The 15,598-nt window shown below is 51.0% G+C and overlaps 2 protein-coding genes across 3 annotated transcripts; one reads left to right on the top strand and one right to left on the bottom strand.

Annotated features, from left to right (window-relative positions):
* Window positions 1–24: 24 nt before the first annotated feature.
* CHCHD5 (coiled-coil-helix-coiled-coil-helix domain containing 5) lies at window positions 25–2,343 on the top strand. Its single transcript, XM_077192398.1, has 4 exons — window positions 25–140; window positions 810–947; window positions 1,383–1,600; window positions 2,135–2,343. Coding segments are annotated over exons 1-4 (375 nt in total). The 5' UTR covers window positions 25–138; the 3' UTR covers window positions 2,152–2,343.
* A 353-nt stretch (window positions 2,344–2,696) lies between these two features.
* On the bottom strand, window positions 2,697–15,485 carry LOC129133851 (LIM homeobox transcription factor 1-beta-like). 2 transcript variants are annotated; one of them, XM_077192368.1, is made up of 9 exons: window positions 14,930–15,485; window positions 14,179–14,244; window positions 11,730–11,919; window positions 5,419–5,663; window positions 4,408–4,565; window positions 4,029–4,106; window positions 3,797–3,914; window positions 3,205–3,321; window positions 2,697–3,113 (listed from the first exon to the last, which is right to left on the bottom strand). In XM_077192368.1, the coding sequence occupies exons 1-9, from the start codon at window positions 15,117–15,119 to the stop codon at window positions 2,932–2,934; spliced, it is 1,344 nt and encodes a 447-aa protein (XP_077048483.1). In that variant the 5' UTR covers window positions 15,120–15,485; the 3' UTR covers window positions 2,697–2,931. The 2 variants fall into 2 exon arrangements, with proteins under 2 accessions (XP_077048483.1, XP_077048484.1); XM_077192369.1 differs by lacking the exon at window positions 3,205–3,321 and having other exon boundaries at window positions 14,179–15,054.
* Window positions 15,486–15,598: the final 113 nt, after the last annotated feature.

Raw genomic sequence — 15,598 nt, 5'->3', positions numbered from 1 at the left:
GCGCCTGCGCCGAGCCCGCGCTTCCCGCCTCGGGACCGAGAGCATGCGCAGAGCGAGGGAGTGGCGGAGGTGAGAGCGGGGCGCATGCGCAGAGTGAGAGAGTGGCGGAAGTGAAGCGGTGGCGGAGGAGGAAGCGCCATGTGAGTGAGGGGCGGCGGGGCCGGGCCGTGTCCCTCGTGTCCCCTCCCGGTCCCTCGTGTTGCGCTGTGTCCCCTCCGTGTCCCTCTTGTCGCGCTCTGTCCCCTCGTGTCCCTCCCGCTCTTCAAGGCCCCGCGTTTCCCGCGGTGTTCGCGGCCACCCTGTCCCCCCTCGGTGTCCCCGGTTCCACCCCTCGGTGTCCCCCGGTTGTGACCCGGTTCCGCCCCTTTGTGTCCTCTCGGTGTCCCCTCACCGGTTGTGACCCGGTTCCGCCCTTCTGTGTCCCCTCGGTGTCCCCTCAGTGCCCCAACTCCCGCTGTCCGGGTATCCCCGGTATTGCCAATGTCCCTGTCACTGTCGCAGGGAGGCGCTGGCCGTCAGCAGGAGGTGGCACTGTGTCCCTGTCACACTGTCCCTGTCCCGGGGAGGTGGCACTGTGTCCCTGTCACACTGTCCCTGTCCCGGGGAGGTGGCACTGTCCCTGTCACACTGTCCCTGTCACACTGTCCCTGTCCCGGGGAGGTGGCGCTGTCCCTGTCACACTGTCCCTGTCCCGGGGAGGTGGCACTGTGTCCCTGTCACACTGTCCCTGTCCCGGGGAGGTGGCACTGTCCCTGTCACACTGTCCCTGTCACACTGTCCCTGTCACACTGTCACTTTCGCTGTCGCAGGGAGGCGCTGGCCGTCACCGCCCAGCTCTGCGGGCCGGAGCTGGAGCGCTACGGGCGCTGCGTGGCCGCGAGCCCCGGGAGCTGGCACCAGGATTGTCACCAACTGTCCCTGAGCGTCACCGCCTGCGCCTCCAACCAGTGAGTGATGGGCTCTGGGGGCTCTGGGGACACTGGGATTGTCACCAAGTGTCCCTGAGCGTCACCGAGTGTAGCTCCGACCAGTGAGTGACACACTGGGGACACTGGGATTGTCACCAAGTGTCCCTGAGTGCCACCGAGTGTAGCTCCGACCAGTGAGTGACACACTGGGGACACTGGGATTGTCACCAAGTGTCCCCAAATGTGAGTGACGCACACTGGGGACTCTGATCCCGATCCATGGGGCAGATCCCAGGGATGGGTCCCGTGGCATCAATCCCAATCCTGATGTTTTCCCCGATATTTTCCCCGATATTTTCCCATTTTTTCCCCGATATTTTCCCCAATGTTTCCCCAATATTTTCCCCAATGTTTCCCCGGTATTTTCCCTGATATTTTCCCCTTTTTCCCCCCTGTTTTCCCGCCGCCTCGCAGCCCCCTGGTGCGCCGGATCCGCCGGGATTGCTCCGACTCCTTCGGGGCCTTCGAGCGCTGCCTGCGGGAGCGGCCCCAGAGCGCGGCCGAGTGCGGCCCCCACGTCAGCCAGTTCCTGCTGTGCGCCCAAAATGTCACCCAGAGTGCCACCCCTGGGGACGCTGCCACTGCCACACCCAGGGACACACCCAGGGACGGCCCCAGGGGCACCTCCACAGGTGAATTTTGGGGTAAAAATGGGAATTAAACCCCAAATGCAGCCCCAAATGTCGGCCAGCTCCTGCTGTGCGCCCAAAATGTCACCCAGAATGTCACCCCTGGGGACAGCCCGAGTGCCACCCCCAGGGGCACCCCCAGGGGCACCTCCACAGGTGAATTTTGGGGTAAAAACGGGAATTAAACCCCAAATGCAGCCCCAAATGTCGGCCAGCTCCTGCTGTGCGCCCAGTGCCACCTCCACAGGTGGGGCTGGAACCCCTGGAAGGGAATTTGGAGCTGGAATTTTGGGATAGGAATGGAAGTTTAAACCCCAAAAATGGCCCTGGCCCCTCCTGCCTCAGGAAATGCTGGAAATTTGGAATTTTGGGACAAAAGTGGGGATTTGAATTCCCCAAAACCCACCCAGGTGGCACTTTTTTTTTTTTTTTTTTTTTTTCCCCATGGAAAAGCTGGAGAAAGGAAATTTGGGAAAAAATTGGAATTTTGGGATAAAAATGTGATATATTTTTTTTTCCCTTTCTTTCCCTCCCCAGAGAATCCCTGGAATTAAAACCCATCCAGGAATGCCAAGAAAGCCTCAGAATCTTCCGGAATCTCCTCCCAAATCCTGGGAATTGCCCCTCTGGGAAAGGAGCCCTGGGATGTGGGGCCTGATCCGCAATTCCCTGCGGATTCCTGGGCTTTTATCCCAAAAATTGGAGGAAGAAATTAAAATTATAGTGGGGTCTCCCCAGGAATCTTCGGGATGGGACCAAAAATTCTGCTTTTCCTTCTTTTCATTCTAAATTTTTTCCTTTTTTCCCCTCTTTTTTTTTCCCATCTTTTCCTCCTTTTTTCCCCCACCTTTTCCCTCTTTTCCAGCTTTTCCTTGGCTCCCTCCCAGTTTTTGGGGTTTCTCTGGGAATCTCGTGGTCCCACGGAATTATTCGGAGATTGGAGTCACTGTTTTCCATGGAAAAAAACCCCAAAACTCTGGGAATTCTGGAAGCCTTCTCAACCATTCCCGGGAATTCCAATCCCACCACCCCCCCCAAATTCCAAAAACTTTTCTCTCTTTTTATTTTCCTTTTTTTTTTTTTTTTTTTCCTGGGATTTATTTCCCACCAGACATGCAAAAAAAAAAAAAAAAAAAAAAAAAAAAAAAAAAAAAAAAGAAAAAGAAAAAGGAGGAAGCATTCCCAAAAATTTCCCCCCCAAAAAATTCCCCAAAATTGGCACGGGAGCAGAGGGAAAATACCAAATTCCAGCGGAATCCTGGGGGGGGGTCAATCCCAGTTTTTTTGGGATTCCCAGGGCTGGGATTTCTGGGATTTTCGGGAATTCCGGGATGTCAGGAGGTGAAGTAGGAGCTCTGCATGGAGTACAGGCGCTCCATGGGATTCCCGGGCTCGGGGATTTCGGGAATTCTGGCATTCCCGAGGATCAGCTGCTGGGAATTCTCCGTGGAGATCAGGGCCGCTCCCAAGGATCCCAGGGTGTCCCCGTCCAGCTCCTGGAAAACTCCCTCGGAGTCTGGGAAAAGGTGGGAAAAATTAGGAAAAATCGGGAAAAATTGGGCAAACCGGGACGGGGCCTGGGGATTCCCGGAATTCTCTGCAGTTACCGAAGGGCGGGAGCTCCGGGGGCGTTCCCCGGAACGTTCCGGCCTCGCCCTCGAATCCGCCGGGCTCCAGGGGCGGCGGCAGAATCCGGGAAAACGGGACCAGGATCCGCTGCAGGCCTGGGAATGCCGGGATGTGGGATATCGGCATGTGGGATATCGAGTGTGGGATATCGGCATGTGGGATATCGGGATGTGGGATATCGGGTGTGGGATATTGGGATGTGGGATATCGGGTGTGGGATGGGGATGTGGGATATCGGGTGTGGGATATCGGGATGTGGGATATCGGGTGTGGGATATCGGCGTGTGGGATATCGGGTGTGGGATATCGGGATATGGGATGTCGGGATGTGGGATATCGGGTGTGGGATATCGGCGTGTGGGATATCGGGTGTGGGATATCAGGTGTGGGATATCGGGATGTGGGATATTGGGATGTGGGAATGCCGGGATGTGGGATATCGGCATGTGGGATATCGGGTGTGGGATGGGGATGTTGTGACTTCCCAATTTCCGATCCCTCCATCCCTGATCCACCCCATCCCCGTTTTCCCATTCCCGTTTTCCCACCCCCATTCCCGTCATTCCTGACCCTCCTCATCCTCATTCCCATCCCGGCCGCTCCTCCCGGCTCCTCTCCCGCCTGGAATTCCCCCTCTGGAATTCCCAAGCTGCTCCTGCTGCTGCTGCCTGCGGGCAATCTTCTTCATCTGGGAGGGGAAAAAAAAACACAACACGGAAAAATCCCGGGAAAATCCCAGGAAAATCCCGATTCCGGGGGATTTGGGGTTGTTTTTTCATCCCGGAATTCCAGGAATTCCCACCTTGGCTCGTTGGTTCTGGAACCACACCTGGACCACCCGGACCGTCAGCCCCGTCTCGGCCGCCAGCGTCTCCCGCACCTGGAAAAATCCCTCGGAATTCCGGGAAGGAGAACGGGAACAGGGGGAAAAATCCCTCGGAATTCCGGGAAGGAGACCGGGAACGGGGGAAAAATCCCTCGGAATTCCGGGAAGGAAAATGGGAACGGGGGGAAAATCCCTCGGAATTCCGGGAAGGAAAACGGGAATGGGGGAAAAATCCTTTGTAATTCCAGCCCCCGATCCCGATTCCAGAACCCCATCCCAAAATCCCGAAATAATCCAGGATCAGTCCCGGCCCATTCCCGGCCCGTTCCCAGCCCGTTCCAGAACGTTCCGGCACCTTCCGGCAGGGTTTGGAGGAGACCTCAAAGGAGGCCTTGAACGCCCGGCGCTGTTGGGAGCTCAGGATGGTTCGGGGCCGCTTGGAGCGTTTGGGGTCCTTCCCGCCGGAATTCCGGGAGCACCGGGAATCCCGGCCCTCCTCGTCCTCGCTCCGAGCTGCGGCCAGGAAAACAAACAAAAAAAAAAAAAAAAAGAGAATTTTGGGGGAAAAAAATCCCCAAAATTCTTAAAAAAAAATTATGCAAAAGACTCCCAAAAAAAATACTCCAAAAAATTCCAAAATATTCCCCAAAACCCCTCTAAGAAAATAATCATTAAAAAAATCCCTAAGAAAATTGAAAAAAAGTACATCCCAAAAACCCCTAAAAATACCCCCAAAATTCCCTAAAAATTTCCAAAACCCCCCCCAAAAAAATCCCGAAAAAAAAACCCCAAAAACCCCAAACCCCCCCTGAAAAAAATCCCCCAAAAATATCCCCAAAATTCCCAAAAATTAAAAGAAAAACCCTAACAATTCCTGAAAAATATCCCAAAAATACCTAAAAAAATCCGAAAAAACCCCCAAAATTCCCTAAAAATTAAAAAAAAAAAAAAAAAAAACAAACAAACCAAAAAATCCCGAAAAAATACCCCCAAAAACCCCAAACTCCCCCTGAAAAAAATCCCCCAAAAAATCCCCAAAATTCCCAAAAAATAAAAACAAAAACCCTAAAAATTCCTGAAAAATACCCCGAAAATACCCCCAAAAAATCCGAAAAAAACCCCAAAAAATTCCCTAAAAATTTCCAAAAAATAAAACCCCAAAAAAATCCCGAAAAAAAACCCCAAAAACCCCAAACTCCCCCTGAAAAAAATCCCCAAAATTCCCAAAAAATAAAAACTAAAACTCTAAAAATTCCTGAAAAATACCCCGAAAATACCCCAAAAAATCCCAAAAAATCCCCAAAAAATCCCAAAAAGTTCCCCCCAAACCCCCCAAATTTATTATTATTATAAATCATTGTTTTACCTCCGTCCTCGGCGGCGGGCCCGGTGGTCCCGGTGGTCCCGGTGGTGCCGGTGGTGCCGGTGCCCGCGTGGCCGCGGCACAGGATGCGCCCGTCGCGCAGCACGAACTCGTCCCCGCTGCGGAGGCGGCGGCCGCAGGAGCCGCAGCGGAGGCAGCGCTCGTGGAAGACGCGGCCCAGGACGCGCAGGACGCGCTCGGAGCGCCCGAGCGCGCCCCGGCAGCGGCTGCAGCAGCGCGGGAACAGCCTGCGGATGGCCGGGGGGTTCATGGGGGGAAATGGCCCGGGTTTGGGGGGAAATATCCCCGGGTTTATGGGGGGAAATATCCCCGGGTTTGGGGGGAAATATCCCCGGGTTTATGGGGGGAAATGGCCCGGGTTTGGGGGGAAATATCCCCGGGTTTATGGGGGGAAATGTCCCCGGGTTTGGGGGGAATGGCCCGGGTTTGGGGGGAAATATCCCCGGGTTTATGGGGAAAATATCCCCGGGTTTGGGGGGAAATATCCCCGAGTTTATGGGGGAAAATATCCCCGGGTTTGGGGGGAAATATCCCCGAGTTTATGGGGAAAATATCCCCGGGTTTGGGGGGAAATATCCCCGAGTTTATGGGGGAAATATCCCCGGGTTTATGGGGGGAAACGTGCCCGGGTTTGGGGGGAAATATCCCCGAGTTTATGGGGGGAAATATCCCCGGGTTTGGGGGGAAAATATCCCCAAGATTCGGAGAAAATATCCCCAGGATTCGGGGGAAAATGTCCCCCAGATTTGGGGGGAAAATATCCTGGGATTCAGAGAAAATATCCCCAGGATTTGGGGGAAAATATCCTAGGGTTTGGGGGCAAATATTCCCCAGATTTGGGGGGAATATCCCCCAAATTTGGGGGGAAATATCCCCAGATGTGGGGGAAAAATATCACCAGATTTGGGGGGAAAATATCTCAGAATTTGGGAGAAAATTTCGCCCAGATTTGGGGGGAAATGTCCCCGGGTTTGGGGGGAAAATATCCTGGGATTCAGAGAAAATATCCCCAGGATTTGGGGGGAAATGTCCCGGGTTTGGGGGGAAAATATCCCCGGGTTTGGGGGAAAACGTGCCCGGGTTTGGGGGGAATATCCTGGGATTCAGAGAAAATATCCCCGGGTTTATGGGGGAAATATCCCCGGGTTTGGGGGGAAATATCCCCGGGTTTATGGGGGAAATATCCCGGGTTTTGGGGGAAATATCCTGGGATTCAGAGAAAATATCCCCCGGATTTGGGGGGAAATATCCCCAAGATTCGGGGGAAAATATCCTGGGATTCAGAGAAAATATCCCCAAGATTTGGGGGAAAATATCCTGGGGTTTGGGGGGAATATCCCCCAAATTTGGGGAAAAATATCCCCAGATGTGGGGGAAAAATATCACCAGATCTGGGGGGAAAATATCTCAGAATTTGGGAGAAAATATCTCAGGATTTGGGGGAAAATATCCCTGGATGTGGGGAGAAAGTATCCCAGGATTTCACAGGGAAAAAAAAGAGGATTTGGAGGAAATAACGGGACTGGGGGGAAGGATTTGGGATTTCGGGGGAAAATCCTGGGATCTGGGGGGAAATCCCTGGGATTTGGCTTTTTTGGGACATCCCCACCCTTTGTATCCCAGTATTTGGGGGGTTTTGGGATGTTCCCACCAGAATTCCCAAAAAAGGGGGACTTTTCCCACTTTTCCAGCCCCTTTTTGGCAATAAAGCAACCCCAAGCTCATAAAATCCCTGTCAGCTCCAATTAGTGGGGATTAAAATTCCCGGGAATTCCTGGAGAGCCTCTCCCAAGTTTTTTAATATCCCCAGAATCCGCTTAAATCCCAATAATTCCCTCGGGGTTTCCATGGAAACGGGAATGTGGGAAAAGCGGGGGGGGCTGGGTTGGTTTTTTTTTTTTTTCCAGGGATTTTGGGTTTTTCCAGAGGGATTTGGGAAAGGGGAGAAGCTCCCCAAAATTTGGGAATGGGGAAATTGGGAATGATCTCAAATCCCTCTTTTCCCAGGAGAATCCCCATTTTTGGGGCCCTGCTTTTTTTTGGCGGGGAATGACAGGATTTGGGAGGAGCTGGACATTCCAGGGAAACACCACCCATGAAAATCCCAATTTTTGGGCCCCGTTTCCCTGGGAAAGGCCGGATTAGCCGAACATTCCAAGCAGCTTTTCCATGGAAAAAAAAAAAACACCTGGAAAATTCCCATTTTTGGGATCCCTTTTCCACCCCTCCCACCCACGTGGAGGAAAACTTGGGACGAGCTCCCGTTTTTTGGGATTTTCCCATTTTGGAGGGGGGGGATTTTTTTTCCCCCCCTGTTTTCCCCTTTCCCAGCCGCATAAAAACCGCAGGGAAAAAAAATAAAAAGGGATTAAAAAAAAAAAAAAATTTTCCGTTTTTTTTTCTTTTCCCCCTTCGGTGCCAGAGCTGGGAATTCTGGGAATTTTAATAACGGAGCCGGGGCTGGAAAATTTAATAACGGAGCTGATCCGATTATCCCGGGTTTCTGGCAGAGCAATTTCCGCCGGGGCCGGGGGGGCCGGGGCCGCTGCTGGAATTGGATTTTCCGGAGGTTTCCCTTCCCGGCCGCTCGCATTTTATGGAAACCCCCGAGTTCCGGGAATTTTGGGGGATTTTCCCCCTAAAAAATCTGATTTTTTTTTTTTTTTTTTAATTTTAGTGCTCGTTTTCCTCATGGATTTGGGGTTTTTTGGGGGAAAAAATCAGGAAATGTTGGGGATTTTTTTTTTTTGGTGGTTTTCCTTAAAAGTGGGATTTTATTTTTGATTTTTTTTCTCCAAGATATTGTTTTTTTTTTTTTTTTGGTAGGGGGAAAGAAGGAAAAAAAGGAAAATTTTAGGGTTTTGTAAAATGTTTTTTTTCTCCTGGATTTGGGGGGGTTTTTTGGGGAAAAAAAGAGGGAAAAGAAGGGATTTTGGGCTGAGGTTTGGATCCATTAAAATTCCAGGCAGGAATTCTCCTCCCGATCTTATCCCACCTCAATTTCCTGTTGGGCTTTTCCAATTTCCGGCTTTTTCTGCCCATTCCGGGGGGAGGGAAAAAAAAAAAAATTGGAATAAAATAAAAAATGGGAGAAGTGGGAATGGGGGAGGGGAGGAATTAATGAGGATTTAATGAGAGGAGCTCATTAATGATTCATTAGGGGAGGGTTAATTAAAGGTGGGGATGGGCAGAGGGGGAGAAAAGTGGGAAAAATGGGAATAAAAAATGGGAATAAAAATGGGAATAAAAATGGGAATGAAGTCAGAATGAAATGGGAATAAAAAGGGGATATTAATAATTTTTAGAATAGTTATTAATATTTATGGTAATTAATATTGATGTTAATCCATCATATTTATTATCCAAATCTTTATTAGCAGTGATAAAAATTATTAATAATTAACAGAAACTGGACTAATAATTAGTGTTGATAATTGTTGTTACTAATGAGAGTTTTGTTTAATAATAATAGAAGAGTGGAATTGATTGGTAATAATTAATAATAGTTACTTATGGCTGATAATAATGCTAATAACTTGAATCAATTACTGTCAATGAGAAATAAGAATAAATTATAAGTAGAATAAAATAAAATTTTTAAAATAATAATAATAGGAGAATAATAACAGATGGGTGGAATCTAATGGTACTAACGAGTGATTATTAATAACTAATAACAATGATACTAATTTTAATTAAATGATTTTAACAATAAGTAATATATAATTAGTAGAATTATTAGTGTTTAATAACACTAATCTGGATAATTATTAGCAATTATTATTAATGAGGAAATAGGGAAAGAAAGAAGGAAAAAACAGGGGAAAAATGGGAAAGAAGGAGAAAAATGTGAATTAAAAAAGAGGGCAAGAAAGAAAAACAGGGAAAGAAAAAATCAGGAAAAATGGGAAAAATCCAGCCCAGAATGGGGAAAAAACCCACGGAAAAAATTCCCTTTTAATGAATCCCAGGAAATGAAGGGAATATGCAAATGAGGCTCCGGGAATTAGTGGGATTTGGGGATTTAATGGGATTTAGGGAATTCATTCCCCGGGATCCGTCATCCCACGAGGATCCGGGAAAACGGGAATGGGGAAAGTGGGGATGGGAATCCCAGAATTCCCAAATTTCCCCACCTAAATCCACACCCAGCACCCTTTTCCCCTCTTTTTCATCCCAAAAAATCCCGGATTTCCCCCCAGTTTCCCAAATTTTCCCCTTTCCCCCACCCCTTGGAATCCAAATTCCCAAATTTCCCAAACCTCAATCCCCAAAAAGCCCCCAAAAAACCGGGAAAAAGGCCCCAAAATCCCAGGGATTTTGACACGGATCCCGATTTTTTTCCAGGCTTTTGCCTCTGGAATTCACTGCTCCCCCATGGAATTAAAGATTAACCAAACCTGGGCCCCATTCCCGAAATTCGTCTGGGTGGGAGAGGGCACGGATCTGCTCCAGTGGAGCCAAAATTCCCATTTTTAACCTTGGGAATGGCCAAAATTCCGGGTTTCTGACGCCTGCAATGACCAAATCCCAGAGTTTTTAACCCCCTGAGGTGGAAAATTCAGATTTTTCTCCGGGTTTTTTATGGGAATTTTGGGTCTGGGTGCTTGGAAAAGTGAGAAAATAGGGGAAAAAAGGGGAGGAAATGTGGGAATTTGGTTTTCCTGAGGATTCCCCAAATCCTGGGCCCAAATTCCCGGGGTTTTCCCCATCCATGGGCCGGGAACATCCGGGACTGGAGGTTCCTGGGAATTCCTGAGGGGATCCCGATGGGAATTTGGGGATGGGGCGGGATCAGATCCCAAAAAAAAAACCCCGAAATTCCAGGAAAAGCCTCAAAAACCTGAGGAAAAAGGAGCTGGGAGAGGAGTTCAAGGCGAGTTCATCCCAAAAAATTCCGGAGGAGGAGGAGGAGGAGGAGGCCGGGAACGGCTCCAAGGGCTCGGATCCCTCCCGAATTCCCAGAAATCTGACTTCAAAGGGATTCCGAGGGGAGTTTTCCTCCCTTTTTTTGCTTTTTTCTTTTTTTTTTCCCAATTTACGGGACAGGTGCCTCTGGAAGGGGCCCTGGGGAGGGGAGAATTCCATGAAAAATCCCTTTGGATTTGGGGTTTCCGTGGGGAAAACGATCCTCCTCCTCCTCACCCAATTCCTTGGGAAAAAGCCGGGGGAAAAGCGGGGAGAATTCCTGGGAAAATGGGAAAAATCGTGGAAAAACCAGGGAAAAACCTTGGGAAATGGGGGGAAAACCTGGAAGATGGGGAAAATCAGGGGGAAAATGGGAAAATAATGGAAAAGCAGGGGAAAACCCTTGAAAAATGGGGAAAAAACCCTTGAAAATGGGGAAATCAGGGGAAAAGGGGAAAATTGGGGGAAAAACGGGGGAAAGAAGGAGAAAACTTGGGGAAAAAGGGAAAATCGGGGAAAAAGGGGAAATCGGGGTAAAAAGGGGGAAAATTGGGGTAAAAAAGGAGAGAAAGGGGTAAATTGGGGAAAAATTGGGGGAAAAAAGGGGAAATTGGGGGGAAAAAGGGGAAATTGAGGGGGAAAAGGGGAAAATCGGGGGAAAAAAGGGGAAATTGGGGGAAAAGGGGGAAACTGGGGGGAAAAAGGGGAAATTGGGGGGAAAAGGGAAATTTGGGCGGAAAAAGGGAAAATCGGGGGAAAAAAGGGAAAATCGGGGTAAAAAGGGGGAAATTGGGGGGCAAAAGGGGAAAATCGGGGTAAAAAAGGGAAAATCGGGGTAAAAAAGGGGAAAATGGGGGTAAAAAAGGGGGGAAATCGGGGTAAAAAAGGGGAAAATCGGGGTAAAAGAGGGTAAATCGGGGTAAAAGAGGGGAAAATCGGGGTAAAAGAGGGGAAAATCTGGGTAAAAAAGGGGAAAATCTGGGTAAAAAAGGGGAAAATCGGGGTAAAAGAGGGGAAATCGGGGTAAAAGAGGGGAAAATCGGGGTAAAAAAGGGAAAATCGGGGGAAAAAGGGGAAAATCGGGGTAAAAAAGGGTAAATCGGGGTAAAAGAGGGTAAATCGGGGTAAAAGAGGGTAAATCGGGGTAAAAAAGGGGAAAATCAGGATAAAAGAGGGTAAATCAGGATAAAAGAGGGTAAATCGGGGTAAAAGAGGGGAAAATCGGGATAAAAGAGGGTAAATCAGGATAAAAGAGGGTAAATCGGGGTAAAAGAGGGTAAAATCGGGCTAAAAGAGGGTAAATCGGGGTAAAGAGGGTAAATCGGGCTAAAAGAGGGGAAAATCAGGATAAAAGAGGGTAAATGGGCGGGAGCGGCCGCACTCACCGCTCGTAGTCGGGCGCGCAGAGCAGGCGGCGCTCGCGGCTGAAGCAGCGGCCCCGCAGGGCGCGGCCGCACTCGGAGCAGCGCAGGCACCGCTCGTGCCACGAGCGCTCGTTCACCCGCAGCAGGAACCGGTCCCAGATGCCGCGGCCGCAGCCCGCGCACAGCACCGGGAGCGCGGCGGGACGGGAGCCTGGGGACGGAGAGAGATTGGGGGGAAATACAGGGGAATGGAACGGAGAGATTGGGGATATTGAGAGACTGGGGGGAAATCCCGGGAAATGGAGAGTTTGGGAACGGGAGAGAGATTGGGGGGAAATCCCGGGAAATGGAACGGAGAGATTGGGGATATTGAGAGATTGGGGGGAAATACGGGGAAATGGAACGGAGAGATTGGGAACGGGAGAGAGATTGGGGGGAATATGGGGAAATGGAGAGATTGGGGGGAAATAGGGGGAACGGAGAGATTGGGGAATGGAGAGATTGGGGGAAATACAGGGAAATGGAGAATCCGGGGAACGGGGGAGAGATTGGGGGGAAATCCGGGGAAATGGAACGGAGAGATTGGGGGAAATACGGGGAAACAGAGAGATTGGGGGGAAATACGGGGAAATGGAACGGAGAGATTGGGGAAATGCCGGGAAATGGAACAGAGAGATTGGGGGGAAACGGGGAAACAGAGAGATTGGGGGGAAATCCCGGGAAATGGAGAGATTGGGGGGAAATCCCAGGAAATGGAACGGAGAGATTGGGGGGAATACGGGGGAATGGAGAGACTGGGGAATGGGGGAGAGATTGGGGGGAAATCCCGGGAAATGGAGAGTCTGGGGAACAGGGGAGAGATTGGGGGAAATACGGGGAAATTGAGAGATTGGGGATATTGAGAGATTGGGGGGAAATCCCGGGAAATGGAGAGTCTGGGGAACAGGGGAGAGATTGGGGGAAAATGGGGAAATGGAGAGTTTGGGGATATTGAGAGATTGGGGGGAAATCCCGGGAAATGGAACAGAGAGATTGGGGGGAAATCCCGGGAAACGGAGAGTCTGGGGAATGGAGAGATTGGGGGAAAACGGGGAAATGGAGAGTTTGGGGGGAAATAGGGGGAAATGGAACGGAGAGATTGGGGGGAAATATGGGGAAATGGAGAGTTTGGGGAAATTGAGAGATTGGGGAAAATACGGGGAAATGGAACGGAGAGATTGGGGAATGGAGAGAGATTGGGGGGAATACAGGGAAATGGAGAGATTGGGGGGAATACAGGGAAATGGAGATATTGGGGGGAAATCCCGGGAAACGGAGAGTCTGGGGGACAATCTGGAAAAATCTGGGAGAAATTGGGGGGGGGAAAAAGAGAAAATTTGGGGAAAATTGGAAAATTCGGGAGAAATATGGGGGGATTTGGGGCAAAACGGGGGAAATGGGAGGATTTAAGGAAAACCAGGGAAATTCAGGGGGAAACGTGGGAGAACCCAGGAAGAACAGGGTTGGACATCAGGGAAATTCCATGCGGAGCTCCCAGAGATCCAAAGGAATATTTTTCCATGGCAAAAAGAGGAATTTGGGGGATTTTGGGAAGGAATCCAGGGGATTTGAGGGGTTTTTTTTTCCTCACTCCGGATTTTTGGGAATTTTATTTTTCTACCTCATTTTTATCCCAACTTTCATCTCTGGCAGCTCCTCAAAGGGAAGGGAGGGAGGGAAAAATTCCAATTTTTCTCTGGCAGCGCCTCCTCCTCCTCCTCCTCCCGAGGCCATTCCCGGGTTTCTTCTGCCCGAATTCCGGGAAAAATCTGGCCCCAGATCCCAGGGATGGAGCCCAAAACTCCCAGGAAAAACGGGGATGAGGGGAGCCCCTGATCTTGGATTTAATTTGGAATTTTGGTCCCAGTTTTGATTTGGAATTCCAATCCCAATTTCAATTCCAAATTCAAATTCCCAAATTCCAAGGCCAGCTCCGATTTGGACCCCGAAATTCCAAATTCCAATTCCCGGGGGTTTTCCAAAGATTTTTGTCCCGTTCCTGAGGTTTTTCCCCACACTTTTCACTCCCCCAATCACATTCCCTCCCCACCGCGGGTTAAAATCGAGGATTCAAAATCCCAATTCCTGATTAATTTGGAGGGGAAACCCGGGAATAATTAAAGAGGGAATGAGGACGAATTTTCGGGAATTTCTGGGGATGTGGGGTCAGGGAAAAATCCCCGGGGAAATCCTGGATTCCAGCCCGGGAAAATGAAAAAAAAAAACACGGGAATTCTGCCTAAAAAAATAAGAAAAAACGAAATTGGGAAAAGGGGGGGCTCGGAGCCGGGACAAAAAACGGGAATAAAGAGGAAAACTCTGGGAAAAACGGGAAAAGGGACCCGGGAATGGGAAAAACATCCCGAAATGGGGGATGCTGGAGGGAATTTTGGGGATTCCCGGTGTCATTCCCGGAATTCCCGGTACTCACCGGCTCCCGGGAGCGGCGCTCCCTGCTCCCGGCAGGACGGAGCCTCCTCCGGCTTCATCCCGGCGGCTGCGGGGCAGAGGAAACGCCGGGAAAAGCGGGAAAAAGCGGGAAAAAGCGGGATGGGAGCGGGGGAAAAGCGGGAAGGAACCGGGAAAGCGCCGGGAGAGGAGCGGGAAGGAGACCGGGAACGGAGCGGGAGAAATCGGGAACGGGGAGGGACAGGGACAGCACCGGGATGGGAGCGAGGGAAAACCGGGCAAAAAACCGGGATGGGAGCGAGGGAAAGGACCGGGAAGAGCCCGGGATGGGAGCGGGAGCGGACCGGGGGGGAACCGGGCAGAAACCGGGAGCGGAGAGGAGAAAAACCGGGAAAGCGCCGAGATCGGAGCGGGAAGAGCTCCCGGGATGGGAGCGGGGGAAAAACCGGGGAAAAACCGGGATGGGAACGGGGGAAAAACCGGGAAGAGACCGGGATGGGAGCGGGGGAAAAACCGGGGGAAAACCGGGATGGGAACGGGGGAAAAACCGGGAAGAGACCGGGATGGGAACGGGGGAAAAACCGGGGGAAAACCGGGATGGGAGCGGGGTAAAACCGGGAAGGTCCCGGGGCAGGAGAACCGGGAGGCGCCGTCCCCGGGGCCGCTCCTGCGGCTCCTCCCGGTGCTCCCGAACCGCCCCGGCACCGCCGCTCACCCCGCCCGTCGCGACTGTCGCGACACGGCGGCCCCGACGGGACCCGCAGGGAACTCACCGGGACCGCGACGGCGACACCGGGACGGGGACGGCGACAACGGCGCCGCGATCGCGACAGCGGCGGCGACAGCGGGATCGCGACAGTGACACCGGGCCCGGCGCGCCCCCGGCCGTGCGCGCTCCCGGGGGAGGGGCGGGGGCGCGCACGGGGGAGGGGGCAGGAAAGGGGGGGGGGAGGGAATTCCCATTTTTTGGGAATTCCCATTTTTCCCCCCCAAAACTGGGAATTCCCCCCAAAAAAATGGGAATTTCCAAACCCAAAAAATGGGAATTCCCAAACGTAAAAAAATGGGAATTCCCAAAAAAACCCCAGGAATTCCATCCCCAAACCCAAAGGAATTGGGGGAAATTTGGGATCCAGTTGGATTTGGGGAAAATCCAGAGGGAATTGGGGGGTACGGGAAGGACAAACTCCCAAAATTCCCAAATCCCTGTGGGATCCCAGACCCACCCAGGACCTGAATCCCCAAACCCACCAAAACCCCAGAAAATTTCCCCTGGAAATCCAAATTAAAGAGGGAAAAAAAAAATAGGGAAAAGCTTGGGAAATGCTGATTTTTAGGGAAAATTATGGAAAATGGGGAATGGGGCCGAAAAAGTTCCCAAATCCCTGAATCTCCAGAGAGTTTTACCTTAAAACCACCAAAGCCCCGGGAATCTCCCACCC

This window comes from Agelaius phoeniceus, chromosome 32 (assembly GCF_051311805.1).
Source record: "Agelaius phoeniceus isolate bAgePho1 chromosome 32, bAgePho1.hap1, whole genome shotgun sequence".
NCBI classification, from domain to species: domain Eukaryota; kingdom Metazoa; phylum Chordata; class Aves; order Passeriformes; family Icteridae; genus Agelaius; species Agelaius phoeniceus.
The sequence above is the reverse complement of the archived record's forward strand: the minus strand, read 5'-3'. Positions and strand labels throughout refer to the sequence as shown.

Bases quoted from the DNA above. Each gene is read 5' to 3' on its own strand.
- CHCHD5 (XM_077192398.1), top strand. The intron at 948-1,382 runs GTGAGTGATGGG...GCCGCCTCGCAG, and splicing joins ACCGCCTGCGCCTCCAACCA to CCCCCTGGTGCGCCGGATCC.
- LOC129133851 (XM_077192368.1), bottom strand. From the start codon at position 15,119: ATGGGAATTCCCTCCCCCCCCCCTTTCCTGCCCCCTCCCCCGTGCGCG. The intron at 11,920-14,178 runs GTGAGTACCGGG...CTCCGTCCCCAG, and splicing joins AGCGCCGCTCCCGGGAGCCG to GCTCCCGTCCCGCCGCGCTC. The intron at 3,114-3,204 runs GTAACTGCAGAG...ACCTTTTCCCAG, and splicing joins CCCGGAGCTCCCGCCCTTCG to ACTCCGAGGGAGTTTTCCAG.